This window comes from Myxine glutinosa, chromosome 2, assembly GCF_964187855.1.
Source record: "Myxine glutinosa chromosome 2, kmMyxGlut1.1, whole genome shotgun sequence".
NCBI classification, from domain to species: domain Eukaryota; kingdom Metazoa; phylum Chordata; class Myxini; order Myxiniformes; family Myxinidae; genus Myxine; species Myxine glutinosa.
In genome coordinates this window covers 4,855,821-4,876,762 of record NC_136262.1, presented here as the reverse complement: position 1 = coordinate 4,876,762, position 20,942 = coordinate 4,855,821, and the positions used below count along the sequence as shown (strand labels likewise).

The window sequence follows — 20,942 nt, the reverse complement described above, 5'->3', positions numbered from 1 at the left end:
CATCGCTTCGACCAACCTGCGGAGCATATCCCGAGATGACGTTCACCAAGAGCTTTCCAATCATCATTTTCACCATCATCAACCTATCACTCACTCTAGTCACACTCACCACACTGTCTACAAACTCCTCAGAAAACAGGACACCAACACCATTCACGCCCTCCGGGCACCCTTGCCACACAAACTTGTATTTCTGTCCCTGCCTACCCTTCACCATTCTCACACCACTTCCCTTCCATCTCGTCTCTTGCACACAACATATGTCCACTCTTCTTCTGACCAATACTTCCACCACTTCTCCTGATCTCCCTGTCATTGTCCCCACATTCCATGTCCCAAACCTCAGAAACCGATCTCCACTTCGGGCTGCACCCTGCCCATATGTACTTGTGATTGTCATGGTTCTCTTTTTGAGGCAATGTTTTTATGGCCGGATGCCCTTCCTGACGCCAACCCTCTTAGTCATCTCTTACGACACGCAGGGATACGGTGTACCTATTCTGACCAGGGTACACACTGGGAAACGTTTAAAACATGTAAATTCTGGGGGGGGGGGGGGGGGGGGGGCATCAGCATCACGGCTGCGGTTTAAACATATTCCAACAATATCCAAACAGAATGATGAAAAAACAATCCGGGAAAAGTCTCCAAGCTAGAACGTGGATTTGAGAAAGAAGGAGCAGAGGCGGAAGAAAACGAGATACAGGGGGCGGGGCACAAGCTGAGACGAGGAGGAGAGCGAACAAGCACGTGTCCGGGAGGAGAGAAAGAATCAATATAGAATTATTTGTCTAGGGAGGTGAGGTGAGGGGGAGAAAACAAAATAAAAGAAACAAGCAATACAGCGAAGGAAATAACCCAAACCGACAAAACACCGACGGGGGGAGGGAAGCCCCAAGTCACCAGGCCGCGCACGAGGTACGACTCAGAAAACGATTAACTACACACAAGTTTGCACGAACCACAAACCAACACCAACTAGAAACACACAATAACACGTACACAGCAAAATAACCAGTGGAAATTTGACAAAGACAAGAATGGGAAAACACTCAAACTTCGATGCCGTGGAGAGCTCGAAGCACGCCTCACTCGCCCGAGGAACCGGAAGTCCCGTCTGTACTCTGTATCTGGATGTATTAATGTATCAATGTACTCTGGAATTAAACAAAGAACAAATAAACAATTGGAGATAAAAAAGAAATCATGGAATCATTTTGTTTAACAAAATTTAATTTAAATTTTTGACCCTGCACAGTAGCCACCTTTTTCAGATATAACCGCTGAACACACTCGTGGCATTCTTTCTACAATGGAAATCAAATATTGTTCGGCAAGTTCTTCCCAACACGGTTGCAGAAGTTCCCACATATGTGTTGCACTTGTAGGTTGCGTTGCTTTCACCCTTCTGTCCAGTTCATCCCAAACCAGCTCGATGGGGTTTAAGTCTGGAGACCGTGCTGGCCATTCCATGATTTGAAGCCTACCGTCTTGTTCTTTTCCTCTAAGGTAGTTTTGACATAGCCTGGAGGTGTGTTTAGGGTCATTATCTTGCTGTAGGATGTACCCCTGAACAACTAGGTGTATACCAGAGGGTATTGCATGGTGCAGCAAAATACTGTGGTAGCCCTTTTGGTTCAGGGTGCCAGTCACTCTGTGCAAGTTGCCGACTCTGGATCCAGCAAAAGAGCCCCAGACCATCACGCTTCCTCCTACATGTTTGACAGTTGGTGTCACAAACTGAGGAACCATCCTTTCGCCGACTCGACGGCGTAAAAAAAACCCTGCGTGATGAACCAAATATTTCAAATTTTGATTCATCGGTCCATAAGACCTTATTCCAGTCTTCAGTAGTCCACTGGCGGTCCTTCATGGTCCAGGCAAGCCTCTTTTTCTTATTTTGCCATCTTAGCAATGGCTTTCTTACTGCCACTCGACCTGTCAAACCTGCAGCTCGAAGTCTTCTCTTCACAGTTGAAACTGAGACTTGCTTACTTCGACCAGTGTTAAGCCGTGCTTGAAGCTGTTGTCCTGTGAGCGCCTATCACGCAAGCTGTTGACTCTCAGAAACTTGTCTTCTGATTCTGTTGTGGCTTTGGGTCTGCCAGACCTCTTCCTGTCAGAGTTTCCTCCAGTTTCCAATATACTACTTCCTGCAGTGCAATATCGTCCAAATAATGCTTCAGAGGGTGTTATAACAGTCTGTTCCAATACTGCTTTTATACAGACAGGGGGTTTGTAATCAAGTAATCAGCAGAGGTTGGGACACCTGTAGGAATTGTTTGCATCAACTTTCAAGGCTTAATTTACTTACATTGCTGCAGAACAGCTGTACGTTGTTAACCCATTACTTGTTCCCTGAATAAGGCCTTTTTTTTTTTTACAATATAACTGTGCAATCTACATTATTTTCCCATTTTTGCAAACCTAAACGTTTTTTTCACCTTGAGCAGTTTACTGCTTACCTTTGTGCCATTTCAGGTTATTCATTGGACATTAAATTGCGTAAATTTCAATAAAAACTGGAAAAATTGAGGTGTTCTAAAACTTTGACCGGTCGTGTATGTTGCAGCACTAATAGTTCCAACATTGTTAATCCAGGTTTGACTGCTGCAGAATATTTATGAATCACTTTTATTTCCCTCTTTAATTACCCTCTTACATTGCCTTAATTATTTAGTTAGTCCTTTTTGCTGTATTGTAAATTAATTGTTCACATTTCCTGCAGTTGAAGTGTGAGTAGCCATATTGTCCATTCACATGATTCTGCCCATCTAACCTGACTTTCAATATCTCACAAAACCCCAAAACTATACTGGAAGGTGCTAGTTAAGGGTCATCACAAATGACAAAGGTGAAGCAATCTGCAAGGCTGTTGGTTCATGTCACGTCTGAGCAGTTAAGACGAGACTGGCGATGCTCAGTGCATAATTTGATGGCGTATCAAGTTATAGATATAAACTCTGAAACCCACAACAACCCACACAATCATCGTATGCACGCTGCTGTAGATGTAGAGGGTAAAGCTAGAGATACAATTCAAAAATAGTTCCTGACAGTTCACCAAAAATGTTGGGATGTCTTAAATACACACACATTTGGTACATTAACATACAGTCGTGGCCAGAAATATTTGCACCCTTGCACTTTTTTCAAATAACTCACAATTTTCTCTAAAAATAAGTTGAAATTGACGAAAGTATTTGGTCTCCATAATTCTTTATTTCACTGTTAATATTACAAAACCTTTGTTTTTTATTCAGAACTTAATATATCCTTCTAAATCAGAAAATAAAAATAAATGGCATTACCTTCTTGAACCATTCCTGGGTGCTTTTTGAAGTGTATTTGGGGTCATTGTCCTGCTGCAAGACCCATGACCTTCGACGGAGAACCAGCTTTCTGACACTGGGTTCAACATTGCGCTCCAACATGCCTTTTTACCTTCGCAAAAGCGGAAGGTTATGTTTTGATCGCTGTGTATTTATTTGTATGTCTGTGTGTGTGTGTGTATATGTTATTCGCATAACTCAAAAAGTATTCAACCGATTCGCATGAAATTTGGTGGGATGATAGGTTATTATCCGGGAACCATTTGATTAGATTTTGGAATCGATCGGGTCAAAGGTCAAGGTCAAGGTCATGAAAAGGTCAAAATCGTCTTTTTACCATAGCGCGGTCAATTTGTGTCCAATTTGTATGAAACTAATGCCAAAATGCTTTGCTACACAGATCTTGTAGCCTTTTATTTTGGCAACAAAAGTAGCTGCGGCGAAGGTATGCGCTCTACCGAGTGCCCGTTCTAGTTAATCTCCTGATTTCATGATGCCCTGCATACATTCAAGGTACCCAGTGCCAGAGGCAGCACAGCAACCCCAAAACATCACTGAACCTCCTCCATGTTTGACTGTAGGGAAGGTGTTCTTTTCTTTGAAGGCTTCATTTTGTTTTCTGTAAACATAGAGATGATGTGCTTTACCAAAAAGCTCAAATTTGGTCTCATCTGTCCACAGGACATTCTTTCAGAAGAAGTTTGGCTTGTTCAAGTGTGTTTTGGAAAACTTCAGTCAGGCTTTCTTCGCAGTGGGGTCCTCCTGGGTCTCCTACCATAGAACCCCCTTTCATTGAGTTGGAGACGCATGGTGTAAGTTCAAACTGTCGTACCTTGTGTCTGAAGCTCAGCTTGAATCTGTTTGGCAGGTGATCGAGGTGCTTTTTCCACCATTCGAACAATACTTCGCTGCAATCTTCTATCAAGTTTTCTCTTTGCGGCCCGGTCCAGGGAGGTTGGCTACAGTGCCATGGGTCTTAAACTTGCTGATAACATTGCGTATGGTGGACACAGGAACATTAAGGTCTCTGGAGATGGACTTGTAGCCTTGAGATTGTCCATGATTGGCTACAATCTTGTGTCTGACCACTTCAGACAATTATCTGGTTTTCTTTCTTTTCTCCATGCTCATGCTCATTGCGGTTTCCACACACAGTGAAACAAAACAGCAGAATGACTCCTTTTCTGTTCTCAAACTGGTTGAATTTTATATTGCAGGCACCTGCACCATAGGTGTTTCAATTCGAAAGTAAAGGAGAATCACCTGCTTGAAATCTAATTATTTCTAACAACTTCTAAAAGGTGCGAATAATATTGTCCGGGCCATTTTAGGATTTCTGTGTCGAATAAGCTAAGATTTAGTAATTTTTTTCAGGTTTTTGTTTTGTGCCAATGTAAACCAAAGAAATACAAATGTGGATTACAAAATATTTTTAAATTTCATATGCCACGACTGTATGTATATATATGTTCAAATGTGTGATGTTCAAAATAAAACCGTCCTATGCACTTGATTGAAAATTGCAATGTATCTTCAATTGTGCTTCCTTCAAACTATGAAATACCATTTCATGAAAATATTCCAATGTGTTTCAAATAGTAAACAGTAACTGCTCAAAGGAAAAGGGTATTTTGATCCTCAGCAAAGACTTCTTGTGCTCCGCAGGCATATGTGTATACGTCGGAATGATGCTCGGAGCATTATTCTGGGGAGGACTTGCTGATAAGATTGGCCGAAAGCAAAGCCTGCTGATGGCTCTTTCATTCAACAGCTTCTTCACCTGTTTCTCATCATTCATGCAGAGCTATGAAGCCTTCCTCTTCTGCCACTTCTTCTCAGGCTTTGGGTATGTACTACAATTGATATGGTGATCTTGTTGACTCCCTTCAGCGCAAAGTGCACAGCGTTGTATTAATTACCACCAGTTTCTGCCCACAAATCAACCTGGGCACGTGACGTTGAAGACAATAATTATACATCCAAGCTCACCACGAGTTGGTCTTGGAAGTTGATTGTGGAACGTGAGGTGTGGCTAACGTAACGTGTCAAACTTTGTCATTGCAAAAGTGGGAGCTTCCATCTCTTACTCTGATGAAAGGGTAACGGTCAGAACGTCAGCCTCGACTCACTTGCCACGGTTGTTAACATACTCGCATCAACTCACTGGCCACGGTGGTTAACATACTCGCATGAACTCACTGGCCACGGTGGTTAACATAATCGCATAAACTCACTGGCCACGGTGGTTAACATACTCGCATCAACCCAGTAGCCACGGTTGTTAACATACTCGCATCAACTCACTGGCCACGGTGGTTAACATACTCGCATCAACTCACTGGCCACGGTGGTTAACATACTGGCATCAACTCACTGGCCACGGTGGTTAACATACTCGCTGCGACTCACCTGCCACGGTTGTTAACATACTCACCTCAACTCACTGGCCACGGTGGTTAACATACTCGCCTCAACTCACTGGCCACGGTGGTTAACATACTTGCCTCGACTCACTTGCCACGGTGGTTAACATACTCGCCTCGACTCACTTGCCATGGTGGTTAACATACTTGACTCGACTCACTCACCACGGTGGTTAACATACTTGACTCGACTCACTGGCCACGGTAATTCTGCCACGAGCGGAATGGTGGCAATAATGTGCAATTTGCATGATTCTCGCTTCCATGTGTGCTTTGCAGTATCGGAGGCACGGCACGATTCTCGCTTCCATGTGTGCTTTGCAGTATCAGAGGCACGGCACGATTCTCGCTTCCATGTGTGCTTTGCAGTATCGGAGGCACGGCACGATTCTCGCTTCCATGTGTGCTTTGCAGTATCGGAGGCACGGCACGATTCTCGCTTCCATGTGTGCTTTGCAGTATCGGAGGCACGGCACGATTCTCGCTTCCATGTGTGCTTTGCAGTATCGGAGGCACGGCACGATTCTCGCTTCCATGTGTGCTTTGCAGTATCGGAGGCACGGCACGATTCTCGCTTCCATGTGTGCTTTGCAGTATCGGAGGCACGGCACGATTCTCACTTCCATGTGTGCTTTGCAGTATCGGAGGCACGGCACGATTCTCGCTTCCATGTGTGCTTTGCAGTATCGGAGGCACGGCACGATTCTCGCTTCCATGTGTGCTTTGCAGTATCGGAGGCACGGCACGATTCTCGCTTCCATGTGTGCTTTGCAGTATCGGAGGCACGGCACGATTCTCGCTTCCATGTGTGCTTTGCAGTATCGGAGGCACGGCACGATTCTCGCTTCCATGTGTGCTTTGCAGTATCGGAGGCACGGCACGATTCTCGCTTCCATGTGTGCTTTGCAGTATCGGAGGCACGGCACGATTCTCGCTTCCATGTGTGCTTTGCAGTATCGGAGGCACGGCACGATTCTCGCGTCCATGTGTGCTTTGCAGTATCGGAGGCACGGCACGATTCTCGCTTCCATGTGTGCTTTGCAGTATCGGAGGCACGGCACGATTCTCGCTTCCATGTGTGCTTTGCAGTATCGGAGGCACGGCACGATTCTCGCTTCCATGTGTGCTTTGCAGTATCGGAGGCACGGCACGATTCTCGCGTCCATGTGTGCTTTGCAGTATCGGAGGCACGGCACGATTCTCCCTTCCATGTGTGCTTTGCAGTATCGGAGGCACGGCACGATTCTCGCTTCCATGTGTGCTTTGCAGTATCGGAGGCACGGCACGATTCTCGCTTCCATGTGTGCTTTGCAGTATCGGAGGCACGGCACGATTCTCCCTTCCTTGTGTGCTTTGCAGTATCGGAGGCACGGCACGATTCTCGCTTCGATGTGTGCTTTGCAGTATCGGAGGCACGGCACGATTCTCGCTTCCATGTGTGCTTTACAGTATCGGAGGCACGGCACGATTCTCGCTTCGATGTGTGCTTTGCAGTATCGGAGGCACGGCACGATTCTCGCTTCCATGTGTGCTTTACAGTATTGGAGGCACGGCACGATTCTCGCTTCCATGTGTGCTTTGCAGTATCGGAGGCACGGCACGATTCTCGCTTCCATGTGTGCTTTGCAGTATCGGAGGCACGGCACGATTCTCGCTTCGATGTGTGCTTTGCAGTATCGGAGGCACGGCACGATTCTCGCTTCCATGTGTGCTTTACAGTATCGGAGGCACGGCACGATTCTCGCTTCCATGTGTGCTTTGCAGTATCGGAGGCACGGCACGATTCTCGCTTGCATGTGTGCTTTGCAGTATCGGAGGCACGGCACGATTCTCGCTTCCATGTGTGCTTTGCAGTATCGGAGGCACGGCACGATTCTCGCTTCTATGTGTGCTTTGCAGTATCGGAGGCACGGCACGATTCTCGCTTCTATGTGTGCTTTGCAGTATCGGAGGCACGGCACGATTCTCGCTTCTATGTGTGCTTTGCAGTATCGGAGGCACGGCACGATTCTCGCTTCCATGTGTGCTTTGCAGTATCGGAGGCACGGCACGATTCTCACTTCGATGTGTGCTTTGCAGTATCGGAGGCACGGCACGATTCTCGCTTCCATGTGTGCTTTGCAGTATCGGAGGCACGGCACGATTCTCGCTTCCATGTGTGCTTTGCAGTATCGGAGGCACGGCACGATTCTCGCTTCTATGTGTGCTTTGCAGTATCGGAGGCACGGCACGATTCTCGCTTCCATGTGTGCTTTGCAGTATCGGAGGCACGGCACGATTCTCGCTTCTATGTGTGCTTTGCAGTATCGGAGGCACGGCACGATTCTCGCTTCTATGTGTGCTTTGCAGTATCGGAGGCACGGCATGATTCTCGATTCCATGTGTGCTTTGCAGTATCGGAGGCACGGCACCCATCGCCTTCCCTTATTTTGCTGAATTTCTCTCACGGGACAAGCGTGGTGAGCATCTCAGCTGGCTGTGCATGTTTGGGATGATCGGAGGGATATACGCTTCTGCTCTCGCTTGGGCCATCATACCCCACTATGGTAAGACCATCGTTTTGCCCAACTACCCATCGGTACTAAAGTGCATCTGTGTACCCAACGACCCATTGGTGTACCGAATTGTCTGGTCTTGCCACAGTGCATGGAATTGCAAGGCCATTCATTTGGTACTAGTCTTGAAATGTGGAAATAAAGGAGACAATTTGTCATCATTTATGTAACAAATGAAACTAATATATGGATTCTTTCAAAAAACGAAGGCTCCGACAACTCGTATGGATTCCTAGCAGCCGAGGCTTCGGTCCGACGTTTGGACGGAGTGGTCCAAAGGTTCGAGTGGTCGAAACGTCAACCTGAGCTTACCTGCTGGCAACGATACAAGTTGCTAGTGCCATAATTTTTGAATACGGATCTTCCCGACTGCAACCCATCTCTTGCACACTTGATCATCAGACTTGCAAATATAAAAGTAAGAGGCCGTTCAGAATTTTTTCTTACCAGGTATGTCTTTCACATGTGGTATGCAGGATGGAGTTTCAGCATGGGCTCTGCGTACCAATTCCACAGTTGGCGGGTGTTTGTCATCACCTGTGCATTACCGGCTATGGCATCCATTGTGGCGATCACTTTCATGCCGGAAAGCCCACGTTTCCTCCTGCAGGCAAGACGCCTTCACATGAGGCAGCAAATCGAGTTTAAATTACCACTGCTCATCCATCGGTTACTCTTATTAATTAAAATAAACCATTTGGCGTCGTACCAGATGTAACATTTCAACTTGCTGCAGTTGCAATGTAATATGTGAACATAATATGTTCATAATTGAGATTGTTTTGCAGATGGGGTGGCATGACAAGGCCTGGATGGTATTGAAACAGGTTCACGATACAAATATGAGAGCCAAGGGTACACCGGAAAAAGTATTTAGTGTGAGTTACGTTGTTCTACTTCTATATATAATTATATATATATATATATATATGTGGTGTCCAGCTTTTGTATGTCCGCGTTTTATTCAGAGAAGGCTGAACGGATCTTCATCAAACTTTCTGAGGTTCATCAGTGAGTGCCTGGGAGTGTTTTAGGCAAAAAAGAATGAATTAAAAAAATTGAAAAACAAGTTCGATTTTTGGAGTTATTATAAATAAATAAATAAAAATCGCTCGATAGGGCCGAAGCCTTTTTAAATGAATGACAGTTATATACAACTACACATTCGCATAAATAAATACAAAACATTCACCAGTCATTTGAGTACAAATAAATCAAACAATTCTGGAAGTGTACGAATTTGGTGGTACAGCTTCTTCTTCTTCTTCTTTTTTTGTATACAGGATCGAGGCTCGTGAAAGAGCTAACATTTTTCCACAAAAAAAAAATCAAACAGACAGACAAAACATATAATAAGGGTAGCGGGACACAAGATGGGGAGAGAAGGGGAAGCACAAACACAACGTTTGAGAGCAGGGACATCAGGAGATTTGTGAGAGGGAGAGGGCTTGGGGGGAGGAGGCGTGGGAATGCGTGGTGGCGGGGAGTGGGAGAAGTAGAAAAGACAAGGACACTGCAAGGACTTCCAGGAAAGAAATCATCTTACTGATTCTTCCTGATCGGCATCACACTTAACTCAGAAACGTGAGCCACTCCCGTTCCTCTCCTGCGTCCCCCCTCCTCTCCCCTTCCCCCCCTCCCCTTACCACCCCTCCGCTCCTCCCCCCCCCCACCCCTCACCTCCCCCCCTCCCTCCCCCGCCCGGCAACGCCGGGTACTTCTGCTAGTCACAATATAATGTACAATCCGATCAGGAACTAATGTAGCAACTGTCATTTCAAAATATTTATCTTTCAATGTTCCAACCTGCAGGTCCATCAGATCGGCATTCTGCAACCAAAGGATGAAATCGTAGAAATTCAGACAGATACGGGAACCTGGTACCAACGCTTCCATGTGCGCCTTGAAACATTATTACACCAGGTGAGTCATCGTAGAGCGTGTGGGTTCTGGCAGTTGTCATGGTGGATTGTGATTTTTGTTTAAATGAGTGATGACAAGAAAGATCACAAATGGGAAGTGGGATTTGAATATGTCGCCATGACCACACCACCCACACAACAAGTCAGAGAAGAGTACAATCAAAGCCACAACATGGAAATGAAACAAATGAGAGAGGGAGTTTGGGAATATAGTTAATGCAGATTAGAGAGGGGTGGGGGGATTGTCGGGGGAGGACACAGGAATGGGCAATGAGCAGAGTAATAAAACTCAAACACAAATAGGATATGCCAATACGCCATCAATGGTCTTTAAAGCTTGGATTGTTGAACAGATCTGTGCTGATTTGGGTAGTCTGCCCCAATAGTAAAAGAGGGATCAGGCCCATCTCTAAGGTATTTAATACTGTCTTGCATGGATTCATCAAGCTTTCTGCAAATGGTATTAAGGGCCTTCTCCTGCGATGGCTGGCAATTTGTTTTGGGCAAACAAAAGTACATGAAGTACAAAAAACTACAAAGACAATAATATATTTTGTTCACCTTTCCTCCATTACTTTGTGATCGAGGTCACCACCATCTGATGATGTCCTCCATGCATGTTTACGTAATCGTTCTTGTCTTAATAACCAGATGACCTCCATCGATATGTAGCTTCCTCTACTCAATATCATGAGTGTGACTGTCTGCCTCTCGTTCAGCTGTTCCACTCCACTCAGTTGTCCATTTGTTGACTTCCCGACCTCTTGTTATCAAGCTTCTCTATGAGCCTCAGCTTGTGCATGTTCAGTATATATAATATTTTTTATTATTATTCTTGTACTTGTTTCATTATACACCCGTGTGTATATGCATATATATATATATATAATTAGCATCTGTAATTTGGTGCTCCAACGTAATGAGCGAACGTCATGACGTCATCGCCACGAATGTCCGCATCGCCTGCCAAGCTCCGGAGGAGCCATCTAGCAGTGCGTCATTGTGGATGTTCCATTGGCCATTGACCATCTAGCAGTGCGATCCATTGGCCATGCATACAGTTCAAAATATTGTCCTGTCCGTGCAGATAAAGACCGGTCTTGGACGGATTGCCGATCGAGCTTACACTCCAAGGCGTTCAGTCAAAAACGGCGGAGTTCTTTACACGCGAGGGAAAGGAGAATGGCGAACTTACCTGGGCAGCTTCCACTGGAGCGTAATCAAGCCAGACCGACACCGATTTAAAATGTACAAAAATACCGGCTTTATTGAAGGAATGCCGGGAACAAAATAATGCAGGGCAACTAAAATTCCAAAATGGAGCGCCCCCATACAGACCCGTATACACACGAGGGGAAAAATAACTGGTGAAAATAATGTGTAATGTTTCTGTACTCAGCTGCAAGCGGCTTCTGAATCCTGTCGGGAATAATCCAGGTCCTGAGTGCGCAATCCAGGTGCGGCACAGGCCCTGGCGGGAAGTAGGCCTCAGCGCGCCCCCGTTCACTCAGCCGGGCTTGTCTTCGTGGTCTGCTTTACCAGCACCCATGTCTCTCAGCGCACCCAGACGATGCCCAGCCAGCACAAATGAGCCAGTGAAAGGACAATGCGGCCGCCAAGCCGATCGCCCGGACCAAGAAGAAAGAATGCACGAGCAGCGACCGTCTGCAGGAACTCAGCACACCACTGGCGACAACTGTGACTGTTTGCTATCAAAGGCCCAACTCAAGACAGATGTCGACCATTCGTATTGAAAGTCCAGCGTGAGAGATATCCGCCTTCCACAAACACCAGGACCTGAGAGACAAATGGATGCACAACCGCATGTTATCGATGTCCCACGCAAGAGCTTATCAGCACCCGCACACTTTCAGATCCAGAAGCCGAGAGAGAATATGTCGGCCCTCCAACTACTTTGTACTCGAGGCTCTGACGTCATCCAACGCTGCCAGTGCCTGCTCCAACCAGCGAGTCCATCTCCTCATTCCATGACCGTCCTGACCAATCATTGCTCTTCGGGGCGTGGCCTCACGGACCTCCTGTGCCTTTGTGATCATCAGGTCGGTGGTATCATTGGTGGTGCTCAATGTCCTGTTTCCGGTTACTTTTATTTAGTGTGATAATGCATGCCGATTGTCTGGCTATGTGTGTGTGCTGCATTGTTATAAGGAATAGAGGGGAAATAACAGAGGCAATTACATACAGGGGATTAATTTCCCATAATCCCTAACTAATTAACATAATCCCACCCCTCGTCATGGGAACAAAGATACACTCTTACACAACATACGGTCTAACGGATCCCGACTTATGGTACATGGGGTTTCTTCTTCTTCAGCATGACATGCGGAGCATGGTAATCTATACACTTCTACCTGGACTTACGGTATTCCATTGTCTACCCCCCACAAATGTAACAATATTTACATGTTTCAGAAAAGAAGCCTGTTGAAGGTAATTATCAAATTTGCTCAAACATATTTGGGGTGCTTTTATTTATATCTGCCAATGTTGATAAAGCTGCATCAAATGTCACCTCTCAATACTGATGGGCATTTCATGGCATGGCTTTCGGTTCATAATTATATATTTAAAAACACAACTTCAAACGGCAATAAAACTTATCTCCTTTGAACAAGGTCTCATTCTTTCAAGATACCAAATTATTAGGAAATCCGATCTTTGAGACTTTACCATTCACAAATACAGATATTCCAAGTGAATTATAGTGTAAGTAGGAGCATAACCGCTTTACTCTTCTGCACCTCTAGGAGCATGATCTTGATCTTGATCCTCACTTCAAATTTGGCATTTCCAAAGGTTTATTATTTGTTTTTTGGTTTGGGGGATTGAGAGCAGCGTTACCTATTTAGGTTAGCTTTATTATAAAAAATCTCACAATAATGCTATTTCATTAATTAGTCATAATACATGGAATGGGAAGACGGAGGGACATCTTAAAATTGCTTGGAAATTATAACACTAATAATTAGTCCATCCACTGCACAGCAGGAGAGATGGGGTTTTGTAATCACTTCTGTGTGTGTATCTGTCTGTCTGTCTGTCTGTCTGTGTGTGTTCGTGTGTCTACCATTTGAGTTTTGTCATCAAATTTTCACCAAAGCTTTATTATGACAATACAGAAAAGGTAAATTAATAATTTTGTCAAAAGATCAAGGGATCAAAGGTCAGTGTCACCTAAAATCATCAATTTTCATCCAATTGACCTGAAATTTTAATTTACCATTTGAGTTTTGTTAACAATTTTTCACCAAAGCTTTATTATGACAATACAGAAAAGGTAAATTAACAAGCGTTATGCCTAGGTCACCCGTCGGTGAAGTGATGTGAGTTGACAAAGTGGAAGACGCAGAAAACATGCTATGATATGATATTTCGCTCACAAGGTTCAGACATACATGGAGGCGGCCATCTTGGATTTTGATGTGGCGACCCAATTTTCAATAGCGTTCTTCCTTATGCCTAGATACACCCACACACCAGATTAGAAGTTGGTACTTCGCTTATTTTTCAAGATATTCTGCTCACAAGGTTCAGACTAACATGGCGGCGGCCATCTTGGATTTTGACGTGGCGACCCAATTTTCAATAGCATTCTTCCTTGTGCCTAGACACACCCAAACACCAGATTAGAAGTTGGTACTTTGCTTATTTTTCAAGATATTATGCTCACAAGTTTCAGACATATATATGGTGGCGGCCATCTTGGATTTTGACGTGGCGACCCAATTTTCAATAGCATTCTTCCTTATGCTGAGATACACCCACACACCAAATTAGAAGTTGGTACTTCGCTTATTTTTCAAGATATTCATCTCACAAGGTTCAGACATACATGGCGGCGGCCATCTTGGATTTTGACGTGGCGACCCAATTTTAAACAGCGTTCTTGCTTGTGCCTAGATACACCCACACATCAGATTAGAAGTTGGTACTTTGCTTATTTTTCAAGATATTCATCTCACAAGGTTCAGACATACATGGCGGCGGCCATCTTGGATTTTGACGTGGCGACCCAATTTTAAACAGCGTTCTTGCTTGTGCCTAGATACACCCACACACCAGATTAGAAGTTGGTACTTCGCTTATTTTTCAAGATATTCATCTCACAAGGTTCAGACATACATGGCGGTGGCCATCTTGGATTTTGACGTGGCGACCCAATTTTCAACAGGGTTCTTCCTTATGCCGAGATACACCCACACAGCAGATTAGAAGTTGGTACTTCGCTTATTTTTCAAGATATTCATCTCACAAGGTTCAGACATACATGGCGGTGGCCATCTTGGATTTTGACGTGGCGACCCAATTTTCAATGGGGTTCTTCCTTATGCCTAGATACACCCACACACCAGATTAGAAGTTGGTACTTCGCTTATTTTTCAAGATATTCATCTCACAAGGTTAAGACATACATGGCATCAGACATACATGGCGGCGGCCATCTTGGATTTTGACGTGGGTTGCACCCACACACCAAATTCGAATGCGGTCCTCGCTTATGCACGCACACACGCCCGCACGCATGCCCGCACGCACGGACACACGGACGGAGGGGAAAGCCTTAGTCCCCCTTTCGCTACGCTGTGCAACAGGGGACAATAATTTTGTCAAAAGATCAAGGGATCAAAGGTCAGTGTCACCTAAAATCATCAATTTTCATCCAATTGACCTGAAATTTTAATTTACCATTTGAGTTTTGTTAACAATTTTTCAACAAAGCTTTATTATGAGAATATGGAGAATGCAAATTAATAATTTGCTGAAAAGGTCAAAGGTCCAATATGGAGAAGGTCAGCATCATGTAAAATCGTCCATTTTAATCTGATTGCCCTTTACATTTTAAGAATTTGCTTATTGGGTCACTGAATTGGTTCACTAATCAAAAGGTAGGAACCGATGTTTTTTTTGTGTTTTTTAGATCAAAAGGTCAAAGGTCAAGGTTGCATAAAATCATAAATTTTCATCCAATTGACCTTAAATTTTAAGAATTTGCTTACTGGGTCACTGAATTGGTTCACTAATCAAAAGGTAGGAATCGATTGTTTTTTTGTGTTTTTTAGATCAAAAGGTCAAAGGTCGAGGTTGCATAAAATCATAAATTTTCATCCAATTGACCTTAAATTTTAATAATTTGCATATCGGGTCACTGAATTTGTTCACTAATCAAAAGGTAGGAATGTATTGGTTTTTGTTTTTTTTAGATCAAAAGGTCAAAGGTCAAGGTTGCATAAAATCGTCAATTTTCATCCAATTGACCTTAAATTTTAGGAATTTGCATATGGTGTCTGAATTGGTTCACCAATAAAAAGCAAGTTTTTAAAAAAGTTTTTTTTTAAGATCTGAAGGTGGTCCGAAGTCCGAAGAAGGTGATCCGAAGACAATCATTACAATACATTATAGAAGACAAGCTGCATATAACATCATTCATTTTCATTTTTTTTTTTTTTTTTAAACTATCTTTGTTATTTTGAGCATGTGGAAGAAGACAATCTACATGGACGAAGAAGACAATCTACAATCTACATCTACATGGACGGGCTTTGCATTTTCAGATGCTTTCTAGTTGATGCTTTGATGATGACAAAGCTTGTTTTGTTTTGTCCATAATATTACCAGGTGTCATTTTGTGTCGAAACATTTTTCTGTTGTCTTGGTTCTGAATTTAATTAATATTGTAATATTGTGGTATTAATCCATGTCATGGTACATTAATTATATTATTTGCATTTTCAGATTTGGAAAAACTTTTTGAAGTGTTTTGAATTTCGACTCAGAAGATCAACTGTGCTGTTAATGGCAGTTTGGCTTACACTGTCTTTCGGGTAAGGCCATTCAATCTACAAATGAATTACGTTTACAAAGGAACTCTCTGCTTTGTCAAGTATTCTTGAGGTTGGTCTTAGTCAGCAGATAATTCTAATGATTGGTTTTATCAAATGAAAGTTGACAACCATGGTGGAAACCAAAGTGGAGGAAGCAGGGGAAGGAGTGGAGTGGGAGTTCAGAGGGAGCGGGGTGAAAGAGGGCCCCTCCTCTCCGGGCCCCTCCTCTCCCATCCTCTCCTCTCCCATCCCCTCCTCTCCCATCCACTCCTCTCCTCTCCCATCCCCTCCTCCCCCATCCTCACCTCTCCTCTCCCATCCTCTCCTCTACCATCCTCCCCTCGCCCCTCCCCCCTCCCCTCCTCACTCTCCCCTCACTCCTCGCACCCCTCTATCCGTTACATGTGGTGAGGCTTCATTCTCCTAACCTTCCACGGGGCCTGGGACTCCAGAGAGGAGTTGAGTAAGAGGAAGGGGTGGCGTGAGAGTCCAGATGGGGTGAGGAGGGAGGGGTTGGGGTATGGTGGGAGTCCGGAGGGAGAGGGGGTAGAAGGAGGAGGAAAGGGAAGGGGTGGGGTGGGAGGAGTCAGCGGACGGGGTGGGATGAGGGGAAGCTGTGTTGCCTGGCAACGCCAGGTAGCTTTGGTAGTGATAAATAAATAATCAAAGCAAAAACTTAATCAAATTTCTCAAATGAATGAACAAGACTTATTCTGATAACGTATTGTTGCGGTTCTGAGAAAGTGTACATATTTGATTTATAACGGTTAAAGGTTTTGCCCCCATAGTTAGTCCACATGCAACACGTAGGTCACCTTAGAACATTAGTTATTTCATAGTACTAGGGCATGCCCGTACTATATCTATATCTAAAATTATATCCCCCCCTCTATTTACATGAAATGGTTTGGTTCATGAAATGTTTTGGTCCATTCGCAACGCCAAAGCGAACGGCGAACGCTTTACATGAAATGGTTTGGTTCATGAAATGTGTTGGTCCATTCGCAACGCCAAAGCGAACGGCGAACGGCTTGCGAGTACAGTGACAATCCCCCCCCCCCCCCCCCCCCCCCTCTATTTAGATGAAATGGTTTTTATTAGTTTTAAAACATAGTTTAACGCCAACATAGCGGCAACATAGTTTGCAAACGTGAAATAAATGAATACGCTCTCAAATGTGCCATCCGAGGCAGAGTGTGTCCGCCACGTTCGGCACACGCGATAGCTCGCTGCTCTCTGATTGGTTGAATCGTTTTTTGGACATAGCTCGGTAAGTAATTGTCCGATTAATATGAAACCTTGAAAAGGCACATCCTCGGGTCCCCAGCAATATACCTGGCAAGTTTAAAGTATATCGGACCCGTGGTTGTCGAGAAACAGCGGTCACAGACAAACAAACGTACAAACGTACAAACAAACACACAGAGATTACTGGAATTATAGATAGATATGTGAGATAAGGCCATTTCCAATGGTGATACAGTGATCCCTCGTTTATCGCGGGGGTTACGTTCCAGAACCCCCCGCGATAGACGAAAATCCGCGAAGTAGCGACCATATTTTTATTTTATTATTTATATATATTTTAAAGCTTTATGACCCTCCCCACACTCTTATTAACCTTTCCAACACTCTTATTAACCTTTCCCATACTCTTATAAACACTTCCTATACTCTTAAACACTTTTTACACTCTTAAACATACGTAATTTTAACAACATATAAAATTCTAATGGGTACTCACCATTGAAGATACTGTAGCGACCCATGGGTCCCCCAAGCAAGACCAGCATCAGAATCTCCTTGCTCCAGCCGGTGACGTCACCGGCGGGGATCCGCGGCGCCAGAGTGGCTGGTCACGTGACCGCCAAAGCGTGCCGCGCGTGCGGGTATAATCAGCTACACCTGTTGATCACGTGACCACCGAAGCACGCCACGCTTGAGAGGCGTGGCTTTCGGTTTCGGTTTCTGGTTGTGCTTTATAATGCAGCCCGATAAACGGGCTTTTCAGTGTTCCCGAGTTGGTTTTGAGAATAAATATCTTCTCGGACGAGTTTGTGTCTTGCCCGTCATTTCGTCCGTATCAAGCAAGAGCCCCGGCTCTTCAATACTACAACTTGCGTGATGAAGATGATGATGAATTAGCTGTGCAGTACTGATGACGATGAAGGTGATGACGATGATGAATGTACTGCACAGCCAGAAAGAGCATTACAGTTACCCATTACGTGGGTAACTAGCGCAAGTGGAAGCTGCCGCATCTGCGTTTTCCATACGCACGACTCTGTCTCTTTGTCTACCCTTCTACTGTACACTATGTACAGTATTTTATTTCTTGTAATATGTTTTAATTACTGTATTTTTCTTATTTTTTTACGTTTTTTAATTTTTTAGGCTAGAAAATGCTTATTTTACCACAAAAATATTTAAAATAATAGTATATAAAAATACATTTATACCGCAAAATCCCACGATATAGCGAAAAATCCGCGATATAATTTTACATATATTAGCGAGAAAAACCCGCGATGTACCGAAGCCGCGAAAAGTGAACCGCGATATAGCGAGGGACGACTGTACCTGCGTTGTGTAAAATAAATAAATAAGAGTAGGTCCCATTCATTTTGCAGCCCACCCTCCAATCGACCTCATTGCGCACCATCCAGTCTGCGTCCTAATGCCCCTCGCATTGGGATGCTCAAACCAGCCAAATGCCACGAGGTAGACCTGAAAAGGGGGAGGAGTGCGAGGTCGGGGTGTGGCCACGTCAAGCAGACGTCAAGGGCAGAGCCGGTAAGACCCAACAAGCCAACCAGAGCTTGGGCGACATGGCCTGATAGGGCGTGGTAAAGGTGTGGTAATATAAGCACGCACACAAAGCCCTTCCAGAGGACTTACGCAACAGCGCTCGCGCAAGAGGACTTACGCAACAGCGCTCGTGCAAGAGGACTGACGCAGCGGCACTCATTGCAGAGGACTGTCCAGGACTGTCACGTTTGGCATTGGTGAAAGGAGTCGCTGGGGGGACTTTGATTGTGCAAGGACTTGTTGAGGATTTGGCTTTGGGCTTGTTGGGAGTGCACATAAAGCGCCGGTATTTATATTACGCACGCGGCCGAGACCGCCAGTATAACCGCCCAGCCGGTTCGTTTATTACGTACGCGGGTGAGCCGCTAAGTAACCGCTAGTCCAGCTTACCGATCCCCCCATATAATTGTCCGATCCGCGCCAACGACACGCAGAGAGCTTGCCTGCCGTCTACCATCTTCTTCGTGGTACGAGTCGGGGACCGGAGCGAGCTGTGGACGCCATCTTTAGACCCTCAACCCGACCATCTACAACCCCCGTGTGAGTCTGAGTCTGAGTGCAAAGGGGCCCGTGTCCAGGGATAAGTTAAGACTGTATAAGGCTGTCCTGTGTATCTGCTTCTTCTTCTTCTTCACTGTACATTGCTTCTTCTTCTTCATTGTACATAGTGTAAATAAACTAATCTGTTCTTCCTTTCTTCTCAATCCGACCGTATTAGTGATTTCTTCCATTGGGTAAGCGTGGCATGATTCAGAACCGCTCGGATCGGGTTTAGTACCTGTTAACGGCCCGGATCACGGCTCGCTATCGCTCGGCGTTTCCATTAACACCGTGGTTCGGGCGGGGTTATTTCCTTGCTTCCCGGGAGGCGTCGGTAATTAGGTATTAGGAATTCGGCCTATGACCCTACCCATCGCTGACCGGAAGGAACGTCATAGCCCCGGATCACGTCGGCTAGATAAAAGACAAGGGGATTAATCCCCCGTTGGTAAGGGGAAGGCCGACTTTGAGATCCGCAACAGTATATTGTAACGAATTTGAGAAGTGCAACGAATTTGAGAAAGTGTAACGAATGTGAGAAGTATGGTTTTGTTGTGTGTAACTGTCACCCTCCGTAATGTAAAGAAAGGTCGAAGCTTGTCCTCTTAGTTAATTCCATAAACCTACACACAGGACACCACATATCCTTTTAAATAGTTAGTCCCTTATTCTCTGTAGGTTAAGGATGTGTTTCCCAATAGTTTGACTCTTCATTGCACCGAATTAAATAAGAGTAGGCCCCTCCGACGCCCCATGGCAGCTTCCAAGTGCCAGGTTTGCCAGGTTTGCTGCAATTGACTCTTTAGCCACTTTGCTGCATTTTCATCTCCCATCCACTGTTTGCTGCATTTGACCCCATTACGCACGAGGTAACCAACGGAGAAGAAAGGCGTGTCTCCAGCTCGTCATCGGGGGGGGGGGGGGGGCGGAGGAGTCAGCCAAGCGTGAGGAACAAGGCGTGGCTTTGCCAACGCGTCATCAAGAGGGGCGGGATCGGTAGCCCTCGTGACCAATCAAGGCCGAGGCGAGCTGACCGAGGGGCGTTTACAACGCATGCGGGTAAGAAACCCAAAAGCACGTTATAAAAGGACACGCGCGGGTTTCTATAGAGCTGGCTTTTTGGAGGAGATTGAGAGAGAGGTGCGGCAGATGCGCGATCCAGCTAAAGCAGCCAAGAGAGAACGAGACGTGAGGGGGTGCTGATACTGCAGCAATACACCGGGACCCTCTAGGCCCTATTGCCGGTTGTGGAGACGCGGAGCTGCCAGCTGCTGTTCGCTTCGAGCACGAACGTGAACCTCGACGGTGTGGAATTGCCCAGACCTTCCTGCCCTGCCATCGGCTTGGACCTTCTCCTCCCTCCAGTGATTCCTGCCATCATTTCCCCCGTGTAAGTGTGCCCGTTTGTCCGTCTTTCATGTTGTCTTGGGGTATTAATTAAGACTGCCATATATATAAGCTAATCATTGCACTATGTCTCCTGCTCCTTCAATTGCCTTATAAATCATCTTTCTTT

The 20,942-nt window shown here is 45.2% G+C and overlaps 1 protein-coding gene across 2 annotated transcripts in view; it reads left to right on the top strand.

Moving 5' to 3' along the window:
* Positions 1 to 20,942, top strand: part of LOC137422080 (synaptic vesicle glycoprotein 2C) — a 55,469-nt gene that overhangs the window by 20,756 nt on the left and 13,771 nt on the right. For both annotated transcript variants that reach the window (XM_078772911.1, XM_078772910.1), the window contains 6 exons: positions 4,998 to 5,178; positions 8,150 to 8,301; positions 8,787 to 8,920; positions 9,099 to 9,188; positions 10,123 to 10,233; positions 15,990 to 16,078. In XM_078772911.1, the coding sequence (XP_078629037.1) occupies positions 4,998 to 5,178; positions 8,150 to 8,301; positions 8,787 to 8,920; positions 9,099 to 9,188; positions 10,123 to 10,233; positions 15,990 to 16,078 (757 nt within the window). The remainder of the gene's footprint in view (positions 1 to 4,997; positions 5,179 to 8,149; positions 8,302 to 8,786; positions 8,921 to 9,098; positions 9,189 to 10,122; positions 10,234 to 15,989; positions 16,079 to 20,942) is intronic.